At 49.7% G+C, this 21,702-nt stretch overlaps 3 protein-coding genes across 3 annotated transcripts; all 3 read left to right on the forward strand.

The window, feature by feature from the left end:
- The first annotated feature begins 1,287 nt into the window (after positions 1-1,287).
- LOC135677796 (NADPH-dependent aldehyde reductase-like protein, chloroplastic) lies at positions 1,288-7,055 on the forward strand. Its single transcript, XM_065190192.1, has 2 exons — positions 1,288-2,009; positions 6,802-7,055. The coding sequence occupies exons 1-2, from the start codon at positions 1,466-1,468 to the stop codon at positions 7,053-7,055; spliced, it is 798 nt and encodes a 265-aa protein (XP_065046264.1). The 5' UTR covers positions 1,288-1,465.
- Positions 7,056-11,946: 4,891 nt separating this feature from the next.
- Positions 11,947-13,716, forward strand: LOC135677511 (uncharacterized). The gene is made up of 2 exons (XM_065189870.1): positions 11,947-12,027; positions 12,460-13,716. Exons 1-2 carry the CDS (start codon positions 11,947-11,949, stop codon positions 13,714-13,716), a joined length of 1,338 nt encoding a protein of 445 aa, XP_065045942.1.
- Positions 13,717-20,508: 6,792 nt separating this feature from the next.
- On the forward strand, positions 20,509-21,033 carry LOC108953091 (NADPH-dependent aldehyde reductase-like protein, chloroplastic). The gene has a single exon (XM_018827346.2). The coding sequence runs from the start codon at positions 20,509-20,511 to the stop codon at positions 21,031-21,033; it is 525 nt and encodes a 174-aa protein (XP_018682891.2).
- The last annotated feature ends 669 nt before the right edge of the window (positions 21,034-21,702 follow it).

Below are 21,702 nucleotides of genomic sequence, written 5' to 3' on the forward strand. Positions count from 1 at the left end.
GGTCGCCCCTTCCCGCGATGTCAGAAGCCGCACGAGACAGTGTTGTACGGTTGAAGGCCGCTCCAGAAAACGTGGCGTCATTAAATGTAGATCGATCGGTGGTCGCCCAAAGGTACAGGCCAACCGCTTGAGAAGTCAACCGCCATCATCAGATCACGTACGACCAACCCTCGGTCGCAAGCATAAAAGCCCCCTGACCAACATCAACCAAGGGGGGGAACTATTCTTCTACAGAAACTCCACTCAATACTGACTTAACCTTTGGAGAGGCCAAGGTCAGGAAACCCCTCCCCTCTCGACCTAGGCCTGTATGTAGGAGTCTGGCGACGACGAAGCAGACAGCGTGCCGATCAAAGAATTACGTGCGAAGTCAACCCCGAGCTCAACCCGACCCGACGAAGGCCTCGTCGCAGGGACGATCCTGAACATCGTCAATTGGACCAAGCCTTACTCACAACTCAGCCACGACTAGAGAAGTTCGTTGACGGTGAGCTTGGAACAGACCTTATTCTTGCTCTCATTTAAACTCCACAGAGCGGCTTAGGGTGAGCTGATCAGATTAAACTTTCTCTTCTTCTTCTTCTTCTTCATGAGAAATTATGTCAGGAGATTAAAAATAGTTTCAGTAACAATATCAAAGTATTTGAGAGATGGAATGAAAGTTAAAAAAAAAAAAACTAAGTTAACACAGATAACAGTCGGATTAAAACTAAATTTGATATGGTCAAATTTGTATGTCAATTCAATATGGTGAAATTAATTTGACCAGCCTCATTTTTCTGAATTGCTATGTAGAGAAATATGTTATATATTATCACTTTGACAATCATGAAAAAAAAAATATTTTTCTTTAAATATTATGCTAATTTAATATGTGTCATTTTCGTCGTAAGAAGTGTGCCAAAACAATTTCATTTACATCATTTACATTAGATGATGCAGCGGAACACTCTGGAAACCACAACGACCAGCGGCAGAGAAAAAGTTAACTCACGTTCAGTTCATCTTCTTCTTCTTCTTTTTTTTATCTCCAGTGGCATTTGCTATCCCTGTCGTCTTGCAGTACGATTCATCGGTGGAACAAACTAAGCGACGGAAAAAGAAAGAAACAATGTTTGATATGACCTGTCTGTTCTTCCCGTCCGGGTTTCCTGGCACTCACTCTGCTACAGACATACACACAGCCTGTATTCTGCATGCAGTGTTGTGTTGACAAGGACCCCGGAGGTGACCATGTCGTGTGCGCATGGCGCGGTTTAGCATCGGATGCCGTGGCTACTGTTCCGAGAGCTCGAGGGTGATGCAGGCGCCACCGTCCTTGTTCACGAGATGGATGCAGCAGTTGTCGGCAGCGTGCTCCACAGAGAACTCGTCATGGTAGACTCGCCTTATATGCTGCTGCAGCCAGTAGCTTTAGATCTCATCAACACAGACCAAGGCGGGAGCTCTGTAAGGGGGAGCTGAGATGGCAGCTGCAGGCACCGCTGCGCCGGAGAACCGCCTGCAGCCGCTGAAAGGCCGCGTGGCCTTCGTGACAGGCGGCGCAGGTGGAATCGGCTCGGCTGTCTCCGCCCACCTTGCCTCCCTCGGCGCAAGCGTCGTCATCGGATACGTCGGTGACCCGAGCCCGGCGGAGAAGTTGGCGGAGACGATCAACACGACCTACGGGGCGCCGCGGGCCATCGCGATCTCCGCCGACGTGTCCAGCTTCGCCCAAGTCAAGTCCCTGTTCGACGCAGCTGAAGCTACCTTCGGCCCCAACCTCCACATCCTCGTCACCGCGGCCGCCGTCATCGACGCCGAGTACCCGCCGATAGCCGACACCAGCGAGGAAAGCTTCGACTTGATGTTCGGCGTGAACGCCAAGGGCACGTTCCTGTGCTGCCGGGAGGCGGTGAATCGCCTGGTCCGGGACGGGGGCGGGCGGATCATCACCTTCACGTCGTCGGGAGTGGGGTTGCTGCGGCCTGGCTACGACGCGTACGCGGCGACCAAGGGGGCGATCGAGGTGATGACTGTTGGAATTAAACTTGTTCAAGAGGCATAAAAATGTTCATTGCATTAAGTGGGAGAATCAATACATCAAGAAGAAAAATTGGATTAAAAGTCTATAGAAAGATAAGTCAAATTGGTTATTGGTTCTTGAAAGGGTTTCTTGAAAGAGAATGATTCATCTTGAATTCAATTAATATAATGTATCTTTGGGGACTATATAAACCTCATATGTTGGGTCATGAGTGTAATAGAGTTTCTGAAATTATAAAAGTGTTTTTCTTGAGAGAAATATAGAAGATAGAAAGCTTGTACTACTCTTCCTCTATTTGATAACTCCATCCCCTCTTCCTATCAACATCAACATGTGGTATCAGAGCATAGGTTAAGCTATGACTTTTTCCTCAAGTGCCATCCAACTTCAGATCCCCAGATTGACAAAAGAAAATTATGACATATGGTGCATCCAAATGAAGGTTCTTCTAGGCTCCCAAGATGTATGGGAGTTTGTAGAAGATGGATTTGCTGAACCAAGTCCAGCAGAAGAAGGAGCAATGAATGCAGAAGGAAGAAAACAACTCAAAGAAAGAAGGAAGAAGGAGAAAAAGGCTTTGTTCACAATCTACCAAGGCCTTGATGATACAATGTTCGAGATCATCGCTCCAGCAAATACTTCAAAGGAGGCTTGGGAAATGCTTCAAAAAGCATTCGGTGGTGTTGATAAGGTAAAGAAACTTCGCCTACAAGTTTTACGAGCCGAGTTTGAGAAATTACAACAAGGTACTTCTGAAACCATTTCTGATTACTTCTCAAAAATCATTTCTATTGTTCATCAAATGAGACGAAATGGTGAACAAGTAAATGATCAGAGAGTAATAGAAAAAATATTGAGATCTCTAGATCCGAAATTTGATTTTATTGCTGTTGCGATCGAAGAATCTAAAGACTTGGAAAAAATGTCTTTAGAAGAACTTATGGGTTCCCTTCAAGTTCATGAACAAAGGATTACAAAAAGAGGAGAAGAGAAAACTATGGAGCAAGCACTACAAGCTAAGTTTGCTCTTGAAAATAAAAGAGAATCAAATTCTCAAAGAGGAAGAGGACGAGGACAAAGAGGAAGAGGAGGCAGAAATCAGACCAATCAAGAATCTCCAAACAGTGAAGATGTTGGAGAAAATTATAGCCAAAGAGGCCGAGGTTATGGTCGAGGACGTGGCCGAGGCCGTGGACGTGGCAGAAACTCTAAAAGGTCTGAAATACAATGCTATGTTTGCAAAAGGTATGGACATTACTCTTATGAATGTTATTATAATCCTAACAATCAAGGTGATAAGACAAATTTTGTTGAGGAAGAAAATAAGGAAAATCAAGTTTTGCTAATGAGTTATGAAAATTTGAAAAATGATCGGTCTATGACATGGTATCTAGATACAGGAGCCTCAAATCACATGTGTGGCATCAAAGAGCTATTTTCAGAAATGGATACAAGTTATTCCGGGAATATTACATTTGGTGATTTGTCTCAAAGACCAGTAAGAGGCAAAGGTAAAATTCTCCTTGAACTTAATAATGGCAAAGAATTATGCATTTCAGATGTTTATTATGTTCCTGATATGAAAAATAATATTCTAAGCTTGGGACAATTACTTGAAAAAGGTTATGAAATTGAGATGAAAGATATGGCTCTCTCAATTCGTGATAAGAATAAAATACTGATATCACATGTGAAAATGGCACAGAATAGAATGTTTCCTCTACATTTGAGTATTTTTGATCAATCAAATTGTTTTAAAGCTGATATTGAGGATATCTCTACACTTTGGCATATTAGATATGCTCACTTAAATTTTGAGGCTTTGAAACTTTTAGAGAAGTATAATATGGTGACAGGAATGCCAAAAATTGATCGCCCAGCAAAATTGTGTGAAGTATGTGTTATGGGTAAGCAAGAAAGAAAGCCTTTCAAAGTGAGAAGGACAAAAAGAGCATGGAATCGACTTGATCTGGTACACTCGGATGTTTGTGGCCCTATCAATCCAGTAACACTTGGAGGAAGCAGGTATTTTCTTACATTTACTGATGATCATAGTGGCAAAACTTGGGTTTACATGTTAAAAGAAAAGAAAGAAGTTTTAAGCAAATTCAAAGAATTTAAGGATTTGGTTGAAAGACAAAGTTGTTGTAAGATTAAATGTTTAAGAACAGATAGAGGTGGTGAATATATATCAAATGAATTTGAAAGTTTTTGTAAAAATAATGGAATTCTACATCAATTCACCATGCCATACACACCTCAACAAAATGGTGTCTCGGAAAGAAAAAATAGGACTATCTTTAATATGGTCCGATGCATGTTAAAGGAAAGAAAAATTCCGAAAGAATTTTGGGGTGATGCTGTTGCTTGTGCAGTTTATTTGCTTAACAGGTTTCCGACAAAGCGAATTGGTAATGTTACACCAGAAGAAGCATGGAGCTTACAAAAACCAAGAGTTGATCACTTAAGGATTTTTGGAAGTGTTGCATTTGCCAAGATACCAGAAGAAAAGAGAACGAAATTGGAGGATAAAAGCCAGAAATGTATTTTGTTAGGTTATCCGGAGAATTCCAATGGTTACAAACTCTACAATCCTATCACAAATAAAGTTGTGATGTCAAGAGATGTTGAGTTTGATGAACAACAGATTTGGAACTGGAAAAGTGATGAGCAGCATAAGAAAGCTGTAGCTTCAGAAGAAGATGATATAATACAAGCAAGCACCGAAGTGGCTGTGCTGGAATCATCACCTAGATCAGCTAGGTCACATGATTCAAGAAGTCCAATTATAAGAAGGACAAGACCGATTCAGGACCTATATGAAGTAACTCGAAGGATTGATACTAACAATGATGAACTTTCATTATTTTATCTTTTTGTAGGATATGATCCATTAACCTTTGAAGAAGCTTATAGAGATGAATAATGGCGACAAGCTATGAATGAAGAGATTCATGCCATTAACAAAAATAATACATGGGAGCTTACTACACTTCCAGAAGACCACCAAGCTATCGGTGTTAAGTGGATCTTCAAAACAAAAAGAAATGCAAAAGGAGAGGTGGAGAAATACAAGGCCAGATTGGTTGCAAAGGGATATAAACAACAATATGGAATTGATTATGAAGAAGTATTTGCGCCAGTTGCTCGATTGGAGACAGTAAGATTACTTATCTCTCTAGCAGCTCAAATGAAATGGAAGATTTTACAAATGGATGTTAAATCAGTATTTCTTAATGGAGTTCTTGAAGAAGAGGTATATATTCAACAACCCCCTGGTTTTATTATTCAAGAACAAGAGGACAAAGTATATAAGTTAAAGAGAGCTCTTTATGGGCTTAAACAAGCCCCACGAGCATGGAATTCTCGAATAAATGCTTATTTTATTCAAAATGGTTTTTCTAAATGTCCACATGAACATGCTCTCTATATGAAATCTAACTCTAATGGAGATATCTTGTTTGTATGCCTGTACGTAGATGATTTAATATTTACAGGCAATAGTAGCTCCATGATTATAGATTTTAAGCACTCTATGAAAAAGGAGTTTGAGATGACCGACTTGGGCTTAATGACTTATTTCCTTGGTATCGAAGTTATCCAAGATATTGGAGGAATTTTTATCTCACAAGAAAATTATACAAAGGAGGTTTTAAAGAAGTTTTCCATGGAAGATTGTCATCCTACAGATACACCTGTTGAATATGGCACCAAGTTGACCAAGGAAGGTGAAGGTACATACATTAATCCAACTTATTATAAAAGTCTAGTTAGATGTTTAAGGTATTTGACATGCACTCGACCTGATATACTATTTGGAGTTGACTTAATAAGTAGATTTATGGAAGTTCCAAAGACATCTCATTTAAATGTCGCTAAAAGAATTTTGCGATATATCAAAGGAACAATTGAGTATGGAATGTTCTATTCATCATCTAAAAAGTTGGAGCTCATTGGATATAGTGACAGTGATTGGGCCGGAAGCTACGATGATCGGAAGAGTACAACTGGATTTGTATTTTATTTTGGTAAAGCTACATTCACTTGGTCTTCAAAAAAGCAACGAATCGTTGCTCTATCAAGTTGTGAAGCAGAATATATAGCAGCTTCTTCTAGTGTTTGTCATGCAATATGGCTAAGAAGATTACTCCAAGAACTTCATATGCCACAGGAGAAGTCAACCAAGATTTATGTTGATAACAAATCAGCTATTGCCTTAGCCAAGAATCCAGTCTATCATGAAAGATCGAAGCATATCGATACAAGATTTCATTTCATAAGAGATCATATCAAAAATAAAGAAGTTAGAGATACATCATGTCAAGACAAGTGAACAAGTGGTTGATATACTCACAAAACCTCTTAAATTTGAAATATTTCAACAACTTCGAAGAAAACTTGGCATGCTGGATGGAACAAGTTTAAGAGGGGAGAATGTTGGAATTAAACTTGTTCAAGAGGCATAAAAAGGTTCATTGCATCAAGTGGGAGAATCAATACATCAAGAAGAAAAATTGGATTAAAAGTCTATAGAAAGATAAGTCAAATTGGTTATTGGTTCTTGAAAGGGTTTCTTGAAAGAGAATGATTCATCTTGAATACAATTAATATAATGTATCTTTGGGGATTATATAAACCTCATATGGTGGGTCATGAGTGTAATAGAGTTTTTGAAATTGTAAAAGTGTTTTTCTTGAGAGAAATATAGAAGATAGAAAGCTTGTCCTACTCTTCCTCTATTTGATAACTCCATCCCCTCTTCCTATCAACATCAACAATGACGAGGGTGCTGGCGAAGGAGCTGAGGGGGACGCGCATCACGGCTAACGGGGTGGCCCCGGGGCCGACGGCGTCGCCTGTGTTCTACGCGGGGAAGTCGGAGGAGGACGTGAAGGCGTGCGTGGCGAAGATACCGCTAGGCCAGGTTGGGCAGCCGGAGAACGTGGCACCGTTGGTGGGCTTCTTGGCTGGCGACGACGGAGAATGGGTGAATGGGCAGATCATTCGTGCTAATGGTGGCAATGTTTGAGATTGATTGCTGCAATCCCCTGTTAATGATCCACGTGGTTTGATCAACTAAAAATGGTGTGTGTCAGTTGATGGTGATGGACATGAAAACCAGCGAGTAATGTAGATGTCGAGTTTGAATGAGAACAGGTAATCGGAACGCCTCATAATCAAACCCCATCGAGGCAAGCAAGAACAAAGAATCATGGGAAAATATGTATAAGAAATTAGAGAAGATAATGTTTAAATTTCATATAATTAGTTTAGGGTTTACGCTTTATCTTCCACTCTTACCCTAGATTTCTTCCATTTACACCTATTTTGGGTCAATCTTAAACAGGATCTCATAAATCTACATCTCATTTAGAGTTTGAGCTATATCTATCTATGTGGATCAAGATTCATTTAGATCAATGATCCAAGATACGATCCATATCTTGATGAATTTAAGCTAGATCTTTAATTTTGCAGCAAAAACAATTCTCGTTATTTGCGAATTTGATCATATATTGATAACTCTTTAAATAATAAAAAAACCTTATAGCTCATGTATTGTGCTTCGAAAAGTTTGCGTACATCCGTTGTAACTTATGTATAAGAATCTGATGAGGATAATAATGGCGACAAGACTCGGGTGACGTCAGTTGCCCTAGATGACGCCTCACGCCTGACCTATCAGCACCTGGTCAACGCGGACCGAAATGCCGACCAAGGCACATTAACACCCTGCTCATGCTCAATCCCTCACGCCACGCCAACATCGATGTCAGACGCTACCAGAAGTACGATCCTGCTCCCTACGGGCAGGCACATCAGGCAACGGTAACCCTCACTATAAAAACCCTTGCGCTCCGAGGAAAAGAGGAGGAGGTCACAATAGATAAAAAAACCCCCTGCGACTATTCACTAACTTGATCGTCGGAAGGGTCGAGCCGAGCTCCCCCGACCCGACCTGTGTGCAAGTGCAAAAACGAAGACCTCATACTAAACGCCCAAGCGAGGAGTTCCCTCCCGGAGGAAGCAACGACCCCGTCTCGATCGGACCATTGCAATCGGCCACCTCAGCGGTCTCAAGGGCCGCCCCGGGAAGATCCCCCATCATCCGGACCCGAACCAAGCTGCGTCAGCCCCGAGGCCATGGCTTAAAGTTGTTTACACCAACATTTTGACACTAGAAGGAGGGCCCGAATGTCAGGGGATCGCCCAATTGGCTCAGATGAGCTCGCAACTGAGGGGTCACACCCGATCGGGGCTCCGGGGGAACACCCCCGCGCGGAGAACCTCGAGACAAACCCCCCACCACGACTTCAGAGCATTATTGGCGGATATTTAACGACCCGGGCCTATCACCGCCAAACGGCGCCCCAGCTGGCCCGTCGCCCGTGTCGTCCGAGGCTTTTCAAGACCTCACTCGTCAAGTCTGAACTCTAACCGGTATGGTGTAGTCCATTATCCCATTCGTTTTTCGATCGTTGCACCCGCCTGTGATCCAACCACTACGGCAACAGGAGCCGCCCGTTCGGGCTCGCACCCCACCCCGGGAGCTTCCGACTTCCCCCCGGGACCGAACGACCCCACTTGGGAACCGAGCAACGGCAAACCCAAGAGGCCGCCCGGAACCCGAGGCATTCTCCTCAGACTCACGGATTCCCTGCGAGCCCAGCTACGCTTCATTAGTCAGCGGCACGACGAGGTGTAGAAAGAGGTTCGCAGGTCGAGGGGAGAGCTCGGGAAGGACGCACACCAGGGATCTCCATTCACACCCGAGATACAGGATCAGACAGTCCCCCCGAACTTCTGACTCCCCTCCCTGGACGCATACAACGGCTCCGCCGACCCAGTGGACCATGTAGCCGATTTCTGTGCCCAGATGGCGCTGTATGGAACTTTTGATGCTTTGATGTGCAGAGTGTTTCCCACCACTCTGAGAGGGCCGACCCACACGTGGTACAACGGCCTAAAGATCGAGACGATCGCCTCTTTTGACCAGCTCGTCAAGGACTTCGAACTCAACTTCTTGGCTTACGCTCGACCGAAACATTCCGTTGCACTACTCCTCAGACTCAACCAGAGGGAGGACGAGCCCCTCTCCCATTTTATGAATCGTTTTGCAACACAAATCTGGGGATTACCGGATGCTCATCCCTCTCTATTGATGCATGCGTTTATGATAGGCTTGTGACCTTCCAGATTCTTCTGGTCTCTCGTGGAGCAACCCCCCACCGCGGTGCCCGAGATGCTTCAACGCGCGAACCAGTTCATCGCGACCGAGGCCTGGATGGTCAGGAAGCGGAAGGAGAATAAGAGGGCCAGGCTGGAGCTATCTCGGGGACAATCGGCCGCCGCGCTGAGGACCCCGTTGCCCTCTTTGGGCGCGTCCCGAACGAAGATATTTCTCCAAATAAGGGAAAAAGGGTTACTCAGGGCCCCCAACCCGATGAAAAGCCCATGGGAACACGCCGACCAGTCCAAGTATTGTCGCTTCCACCAGCAAAGCGGGCACGATACTAAGGAGTGCCGCGAGCTGAAGCGGCAAGTCGAGGAGCTCGTCCGCAGAGGACACCTCAGTTGGTACATTCGACATAATAGGGAACTTTCGCCCCATATGGAGGGCCCCGTTGAGCGCCACATCGACATCATCACGGGCGGCCCAGCATCCAGAGGGATTAGTATGTTCGGAAGGAAGGCCTATGCCTGCTCCGCCAGGGTCGATGCTCCCCAGCGCGGCCTCGACCCCGAGGGCGCTAAGCGATCAGAGCATGACGATGCGCTCGTAATAACAGCTCGGATCGGTAACACCCAGGTGAGGAGGATCATGATCGACACGGGGAGCTCAGCCGACGTGCTCTATCTTGACGCTTTCCGGAAACTTGGGTTGGCTAAAGAAGCCTTTGGAGCCCATATGCTCGGCGCTCACGGGGTTCACCGGCGACTCAATCTCGCCGTTGGGAGTCGTCACCCTACCCTTGACTTTGGGAGTGCCACCCAGATCGAAGACGGTGATGTCAACCTTTTTAGTGGTGGATCTCCCTACCGCATACAATGCCATCCTCGGTCGCCCCACCCTCAACAAGATTAGAGTCGTAGTCTCCACCTACCACCAGACGGTGAAGTTCCCGACCCACACTAGGACCGGGGAAGTCTGGGGAAGCCCCCGTGAGTCCAAGCAATGCTACCTGATGGTGGTCTCGCTTCACGTAGTCTCGGATGGTGGTACTTTGGCGGAGTTGTCTCAACTTCCTTCTTGCGACGAACTCTGTGTTCTCCGGTAGGAACTGAGTTCTCAACTCCCGCTTCAAGTCTTCCCATGTGTCGACTCGACACCGACCTTGTTGGATCTCCTCCCAACGAGTTCGCCACCAAAGTTTCGCATCTCCGTTCAGATACATTGTTGCTATAGAAACTTTGGTATCTTCAGAATCGGGCCTCGTAGCTCGGAAGTATTGCTCCATGTCGAACAAAAAGTTCTCGAGCTCTTTGGCATCTCTAGCCCCTCCGTATCCATGGGGCTCAGGTGCCCTCAAGTTTTGTGGCGGTGCAACGCGGGTGTTGCCTCCTCCCGCATTTAGCGTTCTTGTGAGCATAGCCACCTTTGCCGTGAGTTCCGCCACAACATCCTGTAAGTGTAGCACGGAGTCCTTGGTGTCATCAGACAGTCGGTCGACTAGGGCCTCGACCTTGTCGATCCTGGACTCCGCTTCCTCTTGCGAGCTCTCTACCCCAACAAGCCTTTGTTGGCCATGGTAGAGTTCCTCCATGCTCACTTCCAGAACATCCAGGCAGGTTTCCGCCGTCGTGAGTCTCTCCTTATGACTCTTTTTCCCCGTTAGCGCACCAGATTGCGCTTCCTCCGCTCGCGGAGAGTTGCCAACTTCTCGCTCATCCTGTTCGCTACCGCGATCCTCGTGAGCGGCTCCAACAGCATGAGAGCGAGTGTGCACATGCAGCCCACCTGCGGCTGCTTGGGGCAAGGTTCCGGCTTGCCCCGTCTTGCTTGATTCGCCACGATGCTTTGCCATGGCGAAGTTGCGAAGTTCGTTCGCTGTTCGATCGAAGAGCTTGCCCGCTCTGATACCACAATGTCACGACCTTAGCTGGAATTGCCTAAGGCGTGAGGCACCCTTGCGGCCAAAGACTCGAAGCTAGCGTGCGTTGCCAAAGTCGCGGGTCACCCGTGCGGCAAAGACGCGAACTTAGCTTGCGTTGCCTAAGTCGCGCTTCGCCCTTGCGATCTTGCTCCGCAAGGATCAGCCACTTTGTAACCTCTCGCAGGTCACGAAGGACCTGTAAAAGAGAAAGAAAGTTAGATCGAAAGAACGAGCAACGGACAAGTCCCGAAGTCTCGCGAAAAGGGAAGCTTTACAAGCAAATCGTCGAACACCTTGTGTGCACAAGAGAAAAGAGGGAGAGGGAGGAAAACAAGGCTTTCAAGGATGAACGAACAGCTGCAAGCCCACAAACAGCCGCTCACCTGGTCCCAGGCGCAACACCAAGTTCCCGTAAAGGTCACGTGCGAACTTGCGAAAGAGTGTTCAACGCCCGGTATATAACCGAAGCCCCATCCAGCCATGTGCCACCCGGGGGGTTCCTGGGTGCTGAGATGGCTGACATTTTGGTGAGCGGAGGCAGCACTCCGCTCACCTCCCGCGGCACGCGAAAACGGAGCCGTTTTGGGCTGTTTTGGGGTTGTTTTGCTCGGTTCGGTGAGCGATCGCTTTTGCAACGCTGCAGCTGGTTCGAACTTACATATTTACAGCAAAATGACCCAAAACCATGAGAAAACATGCTGTCAAGCAGCTGTACATGCAGGTGTGAGCGACGAACGGTTCGTTGAACGGAGTTGTTGTGGGTGCGCGACGACCGTTCGTGACAAGCTGGTCGACGCAACCGCCGAGCATGCCCACCTTTCGTTCATGGACGCCTTCTCCGGCTACAACCAGATCAAAATGGCGCCCGAGGACCAAGAGCACACGACCTTCCTCACTGATCTAGAGGTGTATTTCTACAAAGTTATGCCATTAGGGCTAAAGAACGCAAGCGCTACCTATCAGAGAGCCGTGAACAAGATGTTTGCCCAACAGATCGGGTAGAACATCGAGGTCTATGTCGATGACATGATCGTGAAGAGCCGTGCGATGGCGGATCATCTGACCAACTTGGCCGAAACGTTTGCCACGCTACGGAGGTATGGTTTGCGACTCAACCCGACAAAGTGTGTTTTTGGCGTTAACTTGGGAAAGTTCCTTGGATTCATCGTACACGAAAGAGGAATCGACATCAACCTGGAAAAGGTCCAGGCGATCATCGATGTGCAAACCCCTCGGACAATCAAGGACTTGCAGCGACTGAACGGAAGGCTCGCTACCTTATCCTAGTTTCTATCCCGATTTGGTGATCGTTGCCTCCCTTTCTTCTGGGCGCTGAAGAACCCGAAGAACTTCCAATGGACGGCGCAATGCGAAGAACCTTTTGGACAAGTCAAACAACACTTGGCCAACCTCCCCCGCCTTGCCTCAGTTTCTTTTGGGGAAAAACTCGGTATCTATCTGGCTGCCTCCCGGCACGCGGTTAGCTCCATCCTAATCAAAGAAGCCTCCGGTGGGCAACTACTGGTCTACTACATCAGCCATGTCCTGAATGAGCCTGAGGAGCGGTACCCGCCAATCGAGAGACTTGCTCTGGCGCTCGTGCTGGCTGCCCGGAAGCTACGCCCCTACTTACAAGCCCACCCGATTGAGGTAATCACCGACCAACCTTCCAGGCAGGTTTTATCTAAATTCGATGTTGCAGGTCGGCTCCTCAAGTGGTCGGTAGAGCTTGGAGAGTTCGACATACATTACGTGTCGAGGACTACCATCAAAGCCCAGTCGATAGCTGACTTAATCTCGGAACTCGTTCAGACTGAGGTTGAGGGTTCCGGGCAGCCTAGGGAAGCGTGGATCCTACACGTGGATGGCTTGGCTACCTTGAGTGGTGCGGGCGCGGGACTGGTGTTATCAGCCCCCGATGGGCGTTCGTTCGAACGCTCCCTCCGCTTCGGGTTCCGAGCAACCAACAACGAAGCCGAATATGAGGCACTCCTAACAGAACTCAGACTGGCCCTCGAGATGCAGGTGAATGCCATCCACATCCTCACCGATTCGCAGCTGGTGGCTGAGCAACTCAGCGGCAGATACGAAGCCAGGGAACCAACCACGGCAAAGTTCCTGGTAGAGGTAAAAAGCCTAGCCTCCAATTTCTCTCACTTTATGGTATCTAAGGTGCCAAGGAGTCAAAACGAGCGAGCCGACGAGCTGGCTAAACTGGCCTCAAGGTTGGACTCCAAAGCCCAGGTCAAGATTGAAGAGCTACCCTTTCGCGCCATCTCGGTCTCGGCTATATCTTCAGCCGACGCGCGTGCCACATGGGTGCAAGAGATGCTGCGCTTCAAGCGCGACGGGATTCTTCCCACCGACGAGGCTGCGGCTCGGCGCATTCGCCGAATGCAGGCATGGTACTCCGAGGTGAACGGACGACTCTACAAGCGGTCCTTCTCGCATCCTCTACTGTGGTGCCTCGGGCCTAAAGAGGCTCGGACGGTCCTGGCCATGGTCCACGAGGGGATTTACGGAGAGCATATCGCTGGACGGACCTTGGCCTACAAAATCCTTCGCCAAGAATACTACTGGCCCACCATGGCATGAGACGCAAGATCTTACATACAATGGTGCGGCCCATGCAAAGGCACACCCGAACGCCCCGGTAGCCTGCGGTTCCACTCGCCCGCATTGATTGCGCATGGCCATTCTCACAATGAGGATTGGACCTCCTCAGCCCTTTCCCACCAGTCTCGGGGCAACATAGATATATCATTATGGGAGTAGATTACTTCACCAAGTGGGCTGAGGCCGAGCCACTAGCAACGATCAAAGAACGGTAAGTGAAGAAGTTCATCTGGAAAAATATCATGACTCGGTTCGGCTTACCCAGAACCATCATCATGGACAACGGATCCCAGTTCGCCAGCGTGAGGTTCCGAGAGTTCTGCGTGAACTATGAGATTCAGCTGAGGTTCAGCTCGGTGGCCCACCCCCAGACGAACGGATTTGCCGAGGTGACCAACCAATCTATCTGGACGGGCTCAGGAGGAGAGTGTCTATGGCCCGATCGGCCTGGGTAGATGAGCTCCCAAGTATCCTATGGTCCCTGCGGACCACCCCCAAAATCGCAACTGAGATATATCGTTGTGGGAGTAGATTACTTCACCAAGTGGGCTGAGGCCGAGCCACTAGCAACGATCACAGAACGGCAAGTGGAGAAGTTCATCTGGAAAAATATCATGACTCGGTTCGGCTTGCCCAGAACCATCATCACGGACAATGGATCCCAGTTCGCCAGCGTGAGGTTCTGAGAGTTCTGCGTGAACTATGGGATTCAACTGAGGTTCAGCTCGGTGGCCCACCCCCAGATGAACGGATTTGCCGAGGAGACCAACCAATCTATTCTGGACGGGCTCAGGAGGAGAGTGTCTGCGGCCCGATCGACCTGGGTAGATGAGCTCCCAAGTATCCTATGGTCCCTGTGGACCACCCCCAAATCCGCAACAGGAGAATCCCCCTACAGCCTCTCCTTCAGGACCGAGGCCATCCTGTTAGGAAATCTTGGGGGCGACATCATATACGCAGTGGAGGAACAAGAAAACAAAATCCCCGATTCCCAAAGAGATGTTCGTTGTCGTGCGAAGATTGGTGCGCAAAATCCGCGAAGCTTAAACTACGTATAGAGTAGATTGTGTTACCTAAGGAGATCGTATATCCCTGTTTCCTTGCAGATCCTTACGAGAGGGTGAAGGAGGTCAAGCGTCCTCCTCTCTAGCGGTGATCCACACAGCAAGGTTGCGACGACGCTCCTCAAAACTCCATGCCTGCTTTGAGGTGGAGAGGGAGAGGAGAATAGGAAAGGCAAGCAAAGGCTCTAGCATATGAGGCTCTGAATCCCTCCTATTTATAGAGGTCCCCTGTCAAACCATAATGGGTCCTCCCCTAGTGGGTATTGGATCTGCATCCAATAAGACAAGGGCTCCATCGGATATCTCATATCCGAACCTCTATTCATCGCAATGTCTACCATATGTGTGTGACCCTCTAGGCCCAATATCGAGCTGGCCGTGAGTCATACCTGTCAGAACTCCTTCTAACTCAGTGAATAATTATCTTTGTAATAATTCACTCGACTCATCGACTACGGACGTACTAGGCCACTACGCCATAGTCCCCAGACGATACAGGGGAATCCAATCCATTGGACTTGTCTGTCCTCAGTTACCATGTACCTATAATCCCTCATCCATCTAATATCCCAGAGACCGTATATCGAGCATGGTATTGTCAGACCCATACGGTTTCTACTCGAGTCTCGCTCTAATCAGATTCTCCCAGAGAACTCTTTTTCTCTCAACCCGAATGACCCTGGCCAGGGATTTGTCTAAGCGAGAACACATGGGATATTCCTCTCATGACGCCGAGAGTGGATGATCCTCTATCGACACTCAATAGCCCTCGTAAGGTCGACTACCACTCATAATGACCAATTGTACTAGATCTGGGACAGCCAAACCTATAAGTCTGGTATCAAAGAGTGGAGCGCTCATACAGGACATCCTTGGTGTCTCAAGTCAAAGGACCAGATACACCACTAGGACTATGGAATTGTTGTCTGACAATAAGGTAACATCAACCATCCAGCATTTCGTAAGCGGATCAATCAGTGAACTCATTCTCCAATGAGCACCTGTACTGTATCCCTAGTGTCCCTACATGAGCAACTATGAGACCAGCTGCATCCATCATATGGACGGGTACACAGCACACCAGTCTGTCCGATTATCACGATGTCCCTCTCGAGTAACCTATGACCGGGATTATTTAGGATATGTGTTTAAAGGTGAATCGATCTCATTATCGTGATCTCATCACGATCCGATTCCCATTGCACAAATCCAAGGACATAACAATATATATATATATATATATATATATATATATATATATATATATATATATATATATATATATATATATATATATATATATATATATATATATATATATATATATATATGCACATATGCAATAGTTATAAAGTGATATACGCCAAAATATAATAAGCAAAAAGATTCTGTATCAAGTCACATGTGCCATCACTCACGTGATTGGCTTGCTGGGCACCTATGACTAGCACATAACTACCCCCCGAAGTGGTTTTCCCTACCCCTCGGATGGAAAACTACAATGAAACGACATCGACCCAAGGAATACAAGCCGACCTCGACTTGCTCGAAGAGCGGCGTGCTGACGCACACCTGAAAGACCTCTCTTATAAGAGAGCCGTCGCTAGAGTCTATAACCGCAAGGTACGATCTCGACCAATTAAATTAGGCGACTTGGTCCTGCGCAAGACCGAAGTCAGCGACCCGACCCGAGCGCGCGACAAGCTTGCTCCCAATTGGGAAGGACCTTATCGGGTTATCGACATCGTCAGGGTCGGCACGTATCGGCTTGCAACCATGCAGGGCCACCCTTTGCCGAGAACGTGGAACGTGCAAAATCTCAAGAAATTCTTCGTATAAAGGAGAAGCGAAGTAGACAAGGCAAAAGTCTGAAACAAAAGTTTTTTTTTGAAATTGAAACCTGATTACAGGACCAGACAAGTTACAACACCAGACCAAACCCCTAGGTTATTACAATGTTCTACCCTATTTCCGGAGGCTTCGGCGCTGTCGTAAAAAAAAACCTCGTCCGGCATATCGACGCTCTGGTCTTCAGGGTAGGAGGCGAAGGGGTCTTCCTCAACCTCCAGGTTGGGGTGGCACGCCTTGAAACAAGCCAGGGCAATCCGATACCCATGTTCATAGGTAACCTGCCCCGACCGGATCAGACCGAGTTGAAAGCCCGAGGACTCTTTGTAATCCTCGATCAACTTCCTATCTTTCTCCGGCCGCTGACTCATCTCGACGGCCAGGGCGTCGGAAGCCCCCTTCACCTTGGTGCGCGCATCCTCCAGCTTCCAAGTGAGGCCCGCCGCCTCATCCCGGGCCAGACGAGCCTCGGTCCGAATCACCCTTAGGAGCGTCTGGAGCTCATTATTCTGCCCCTCGGCAGCCTTCACCTCGGATTTGAGGCGTGCCGACTCCGCCTCCAGCTCCAAGGTACGCTGCTCGGCCGCCCTCACGACGGAGGTAAGATGTGTCACCTCCGCCTCCAGATTGGAGGCACGCTGCTCGGCCACCACGACTGCCTCCGGAGCTGCTCTTGCATGGACCTCCTCAATCTGCCGACACAACTCCACGTTGCAGTCGCTCAAAACGCTGAGTGCCCGACCCGCGTCACGCACGCGGTCCATCAACATCATGGTATAATGTTGGCCCTACAAAGAGAAAGAGTCAGGACAAGTACCGTTCGGGCATAGGTAGGAAGTTGATAGCGAGATGCTTACCCATAGCAACGACTTAGCAGACTTGCCCAACAAAACATCCGAGGGCATGGTGTACAGATCCCGAGCCGTATCAAGATGAAGCCCGCCTCACGCGAAGGAGGCTGCGGCCTCCCCGTCGGCCCATACTCGGGTCCTGCAGGTCAAGCCCGCCCACCGGGCGACCAGCAGGTCGGAGGGTTGGCCCTTCGAAAGTCCGCCCATCACCTGAGCTTGATAGGGCTCATCCTGCGCTCCCACGGGAAGGCGACACAGGTCGCGAATGGAGGGTTCCCGGGGCGCCTTCCCTGCCCCCTCGTTGCTCGGACCGACCTCGCCTCGACCAAGGCCCCATTGCCGATCACGCCGGCCTGGTTCAACAACGACCTCCCTGGCCTGAGCTGGTGGCATATCCGCCTTCTAGACGCCGATCTTCGATTTCTTCCGTGGCCAACTGGCCTCGAGTTCTACTGGCGCTTCCTTCGAGCCGGCCCTCAGCTCTACTGTTTGACGCGACGACGTAGCCGACGAAGAATGCCCCCCGCGCATAGCGACGAGGTTCACCATCTCTGCACGAAAACACCGACATTGGTTAGAGCACCAAAAACGATCTTTTAGAAAACCCTATCGCTACCCACTGCGGGCATACCTCGAGGCGCTGGGCTAAGACCCGCCTCGACCAGCCACCCCTCGGTCATTTCCCGGATAACTTGAGAGGCTGGTAGAATCTCCTTAAGTCACCAAAGGTCCCTGCGCTCCTTGTCGTTCAGGGCCGGGGCGGTGTTGTCAATCACGCGTGCCGCCCACTGGAGCCCGAATCCCCAGTCCTCCGAACGACAAACAAAAAAGAAACGCCCCTTCCATCCCTTATTATTGGAAGGTGCCCCGCTAACTCGGAAGCCCAGTCGGGCGGACAGATAATAACCCCCCGACCCCTTGGAAAGACGAAAACAGGAGAGGAAGAGGGACCGGATCAGGGCAATATTGGCGTAGTGGCACTCCCATAGGAACGCCACCAGATAGCGCCAGGAGTTCGGTGCCATCTATGACGGGGAAATGCGCCACCACGAGATACAAGAGGTGATGACGGGAGGCGCTTTGAGCGACTACCTCTATGCGGCCTGCTCGCCTGAGTCGTGCTCCTCGACTGCATGTTGCCCGAGACCACTACCTCTGCGCGGCCTACCCGCTTGAGTCATGCTCCTCGGCTGCATGTTGCCCGAGACCACTACCTCTGCGCGGCCTGCCCGCTTGAGTCATGCTCCTCAGCTGCATGTTGCCCGAGACCACTACATCTGCGCGGCCTGCCCGCCTGAGTCGTGCTTCTCGGCTACAAGCCGCCCGAGACCACTACCTCTGCGCGGCCAGCCCGCCTGAGTCTTGCGTCCTCGGTTGTGTGTTGCCCGAGACCACTACCTCTGCGCGGCCAGCCCGCCTGAGTCGTGCTTCTCGGCTGCAAGCTGCCTGAGACCACTACCTTTGCACAGCCAGCCCGCTTGAGTCGTGCATCCTCGATTGCGTGCTGCCTGAGACCACTACCTCTGCGCGGCCTGCCCGCTTAAGTCATGCTCCTCGGCTGCATGTTGCCCGAGACCACTATCTCTGCGTGACTTGCCTGCCCGAGGCATGCTCCTCGGCCGCATACTGCCCAGGGCCACCACTGCACATCCAACCCTCTTTAGTTACTAAACTCCACAATTCTCACACCCCTGGTAACGGGCCGGCAACCGCCTAGCAAGGATAGTTTCTTAAAGCTGAAGCCATGTCTCGGACCCCCCTTTACACCAACCGATGCATAGCCTCCTTCGGGGGGGGGAGGGAATATGATGAGGGTAATAATGGCGACAAGACTCGGGTGACGTCAGTTGCCCCAAATGACTCCTCACGCCTCTGTTGACCTGTCAGCACCTGGTCAACACGGACCAAAACGCCGACCAAGGCACATTAACATCCTATTCAGGCTCGATCCCTCATGCCACACCAACATCGATGTCAGACGCTACCAGAAGTACGATCCTGCTCCCTGCGGGCAGGCACATCAGGCAATGATAACCCTCACTATAAAAACCCTCGCGCTCCGAGGAAAAGAGGAGGAGGACACAATAGATAAAAAACCCCTGTGACTATTCACTAACTTGATCGTCGGAGGGGTCAGGCCGAGCTCCCCCGACCCGACCTGTGTGCAGGTCGGGTAATAATGGTGACAAGACTCGGGTGACGTCAACTGCCCCAGATGATGCCTCACTCCTCTATTGACCTGTCAGCACCTAGTCAACGCGGATCGGAACGCCGACCAAGGCACATTAACACCCTGCTCAAGCTCGATCCCTCATACCACGCCAACATCGATGTTAGACGCTACCAGAAGTACGATCCTGCTCCCTGCAGGCAGGCACATCAGGCAACGATAACCCTCACTATAAAAACCCTTGCGCTCTGAGGAAAAGAGGAGGAGGACACAATCGATAAAAAACCCCCTACGACTATTCACTAACTTGATCATCGGAGGGGTCGGGCCGAGCCCCCCCGACCTGACCTGTGTGCAGGTGTGAAGACGGAGGCCTCCCACTAAACGCCCAGGCGAGGAGTTCCCTCCCGGAGGAAGCAGCGACCCTGTCTCGATCGGACCATCATCCGGACCCAAACCAAGCCGCGTTGGCCCCGAGGCCATGGCTTAAAGTTGTTTAAGCTAATAGAATGCACCACGCTGACAGAGAAAAGAAAATAGAGGAGTACAAGATCGATTAATTTGACTCCCAGTTCTATGATAATGATTTGAATCCAATGCTTAATTAGTTTTGCTACAACTTTGTAAGCATTAGATATTTATACCTCCGAGCTGATGCATGAGTCCGTCGTTACTGTTGACGCCACGGATGCAGTAGTTGTCAGCAGACTGCTATGGTTGACCGGCAACAAGTAGACCAGAATTCTCGATGATTGATTCCCCTTGTCCACTGCTGTAGCCAGTAGCCTTAGAGCTCTCTGCGAAGAGAAACAAAGGCACAAGCTGTGAGTGGGGAGATATGGCGGTTGCCGGCACCGCAGCGATAGAACACCGCCTACGGTTGTTGAAAGGCCGTGTGGCGATCGTGACAGGCGGCGCAGGTGGCATCGGCTCGGCGGTCTTGGCCCACCTCGCCTCCCTTGGCGCAAGCGTCGTCATCGGCTACGTCAGTGACCCGAGCCTAGCGGAGAAGTTGGCGGAGACGATCAACACGACCTACGGGGTGCCGCGGGCCATCGCGGTCTCCGCCAACGTGTCCAGCTCTGCCCAAGTCAAGTCCCCGTTCGACACAGCTGAAGCTACCTTCGGCGCCGACTTGCACATACTCATAACCGCTGCCGCCGTCAACGACGCCCGATACCGTGTGAGCCCGAACGGGCGGCTCTTGTTGCCACAGTGGTTGGATCGTAGGTGGGTGCGCCGGATGAGAAATGAGCGGGATAATGGTCTGCACCATCCCAGTCAGAGCTCGGACTTTATAAGCGAGGTCCTGAAAGGCCTCGGGCGATACGGGCGACGGGTCGGTTGGGGCGCCTTCGGGTGACGACAAGCCCGGGTCGTTGAATAACCGCCAATAGCGCTCTGAGGTCGCGGCGGGGTGCTTAGCTTGAGGTTCACCATGCGGGGGGCGTTCCCCCGGAGCCCCGATTAGGTGCGACCCCTCAACTATGGGTTCGTCTAGGTTGATCTACCGATCCCTCGCCATTCGGCCCTCCTTCTAGTGCCAAACTGTTAGGGTCAATATCTTTACGCCGTGGCCTCGGGGCCAATATGGTTGGGTTCGGGTTCGAATGATTGGAGATCTTCCTGAACGACCCTTGAGACTGTTGAGGTAGCCGACCGCGATGGTCCGATCGCGACAGGGTCATCGTTTTCTCCGGGAGGGGACCCCTCGCCTGGGCGTTCGGTGGGAGGTACTTCGTCTTCATTCTTGCACACAGGTCGGGTCGGGAGAGCTCGGCCTGACCCCTCCGACGATCTAGTCAGTCAATAGTCTCAGGGGGTTTTTCTTATTTTTTTCTCTCTTTCTTCGTTCTGAACGCGAGGGTTTTTATAGGGAAGGTCACCGTTTCCTGATATGCCCGCTTGCAGGGAGCAGGGTCGTACCTTGGATAACGTTTGACACCGGCATTAGCGTTACATGAAGGACCGAGCTCCTGCAGGATGGCGATATGCCTCGGTCGACGTTTTGGTCTGCTTCGGCCAAGCGCTG

This window comes from Musa acuminata, chromosome BXJ1-6, assembly GCF_036884655.1.
Source record: "Musa acuminata AAA Group cultivar baxijiao chromosome BXJ1-6, Cavendish_Baxijiao_AAA, whole genome shotgun sequence".
Classification (NCBI taxonomy): Eukaryota; Viridiplantae; Streptophyta; class Magnoliopsida; order Zingiberales; family Musaceae; genus Musa; species Musa acuminata.

Bases quoted from the DNA above. Each gene is read 5' to 3' on its own strand.
- LOC135677796 (XM_065190192.1), top strand. From the start codon at position 1,466: ATGGCAGCTGCAGGCACCGCTGCGCCGGAGAACCGCCTGCAGCCGCTG. The intron at 2,010-6,801 runs TGATGACTGTTG...TATCAACATCAA, and splicing joins GACCAAGGGGGCGATCGAGG to CAATGACGAGGGTGCTGGCG.
- LOC135677511 (XM_065189870.1), top strand. From the start codon at position 11,947: ATGGACGCCTTCTCCGGCTACAACCAGATCAAAATGGCGCCCGAGGAC. The intron at 12,028-12,459 runs GTGTATTTCTAC...TGGGCGCTGAAG, and splicing joins CCTTCCTCACTGATCTAGAG to AACCCGAAGAACTTCCAATG.
- LOC108953091 (XM_018827346.2), top strand. From the start codon at position 20,509: ATGGCGGTTGCCGGCACCGCAGCGATAGAACACCGCCTACGGTTGTTG.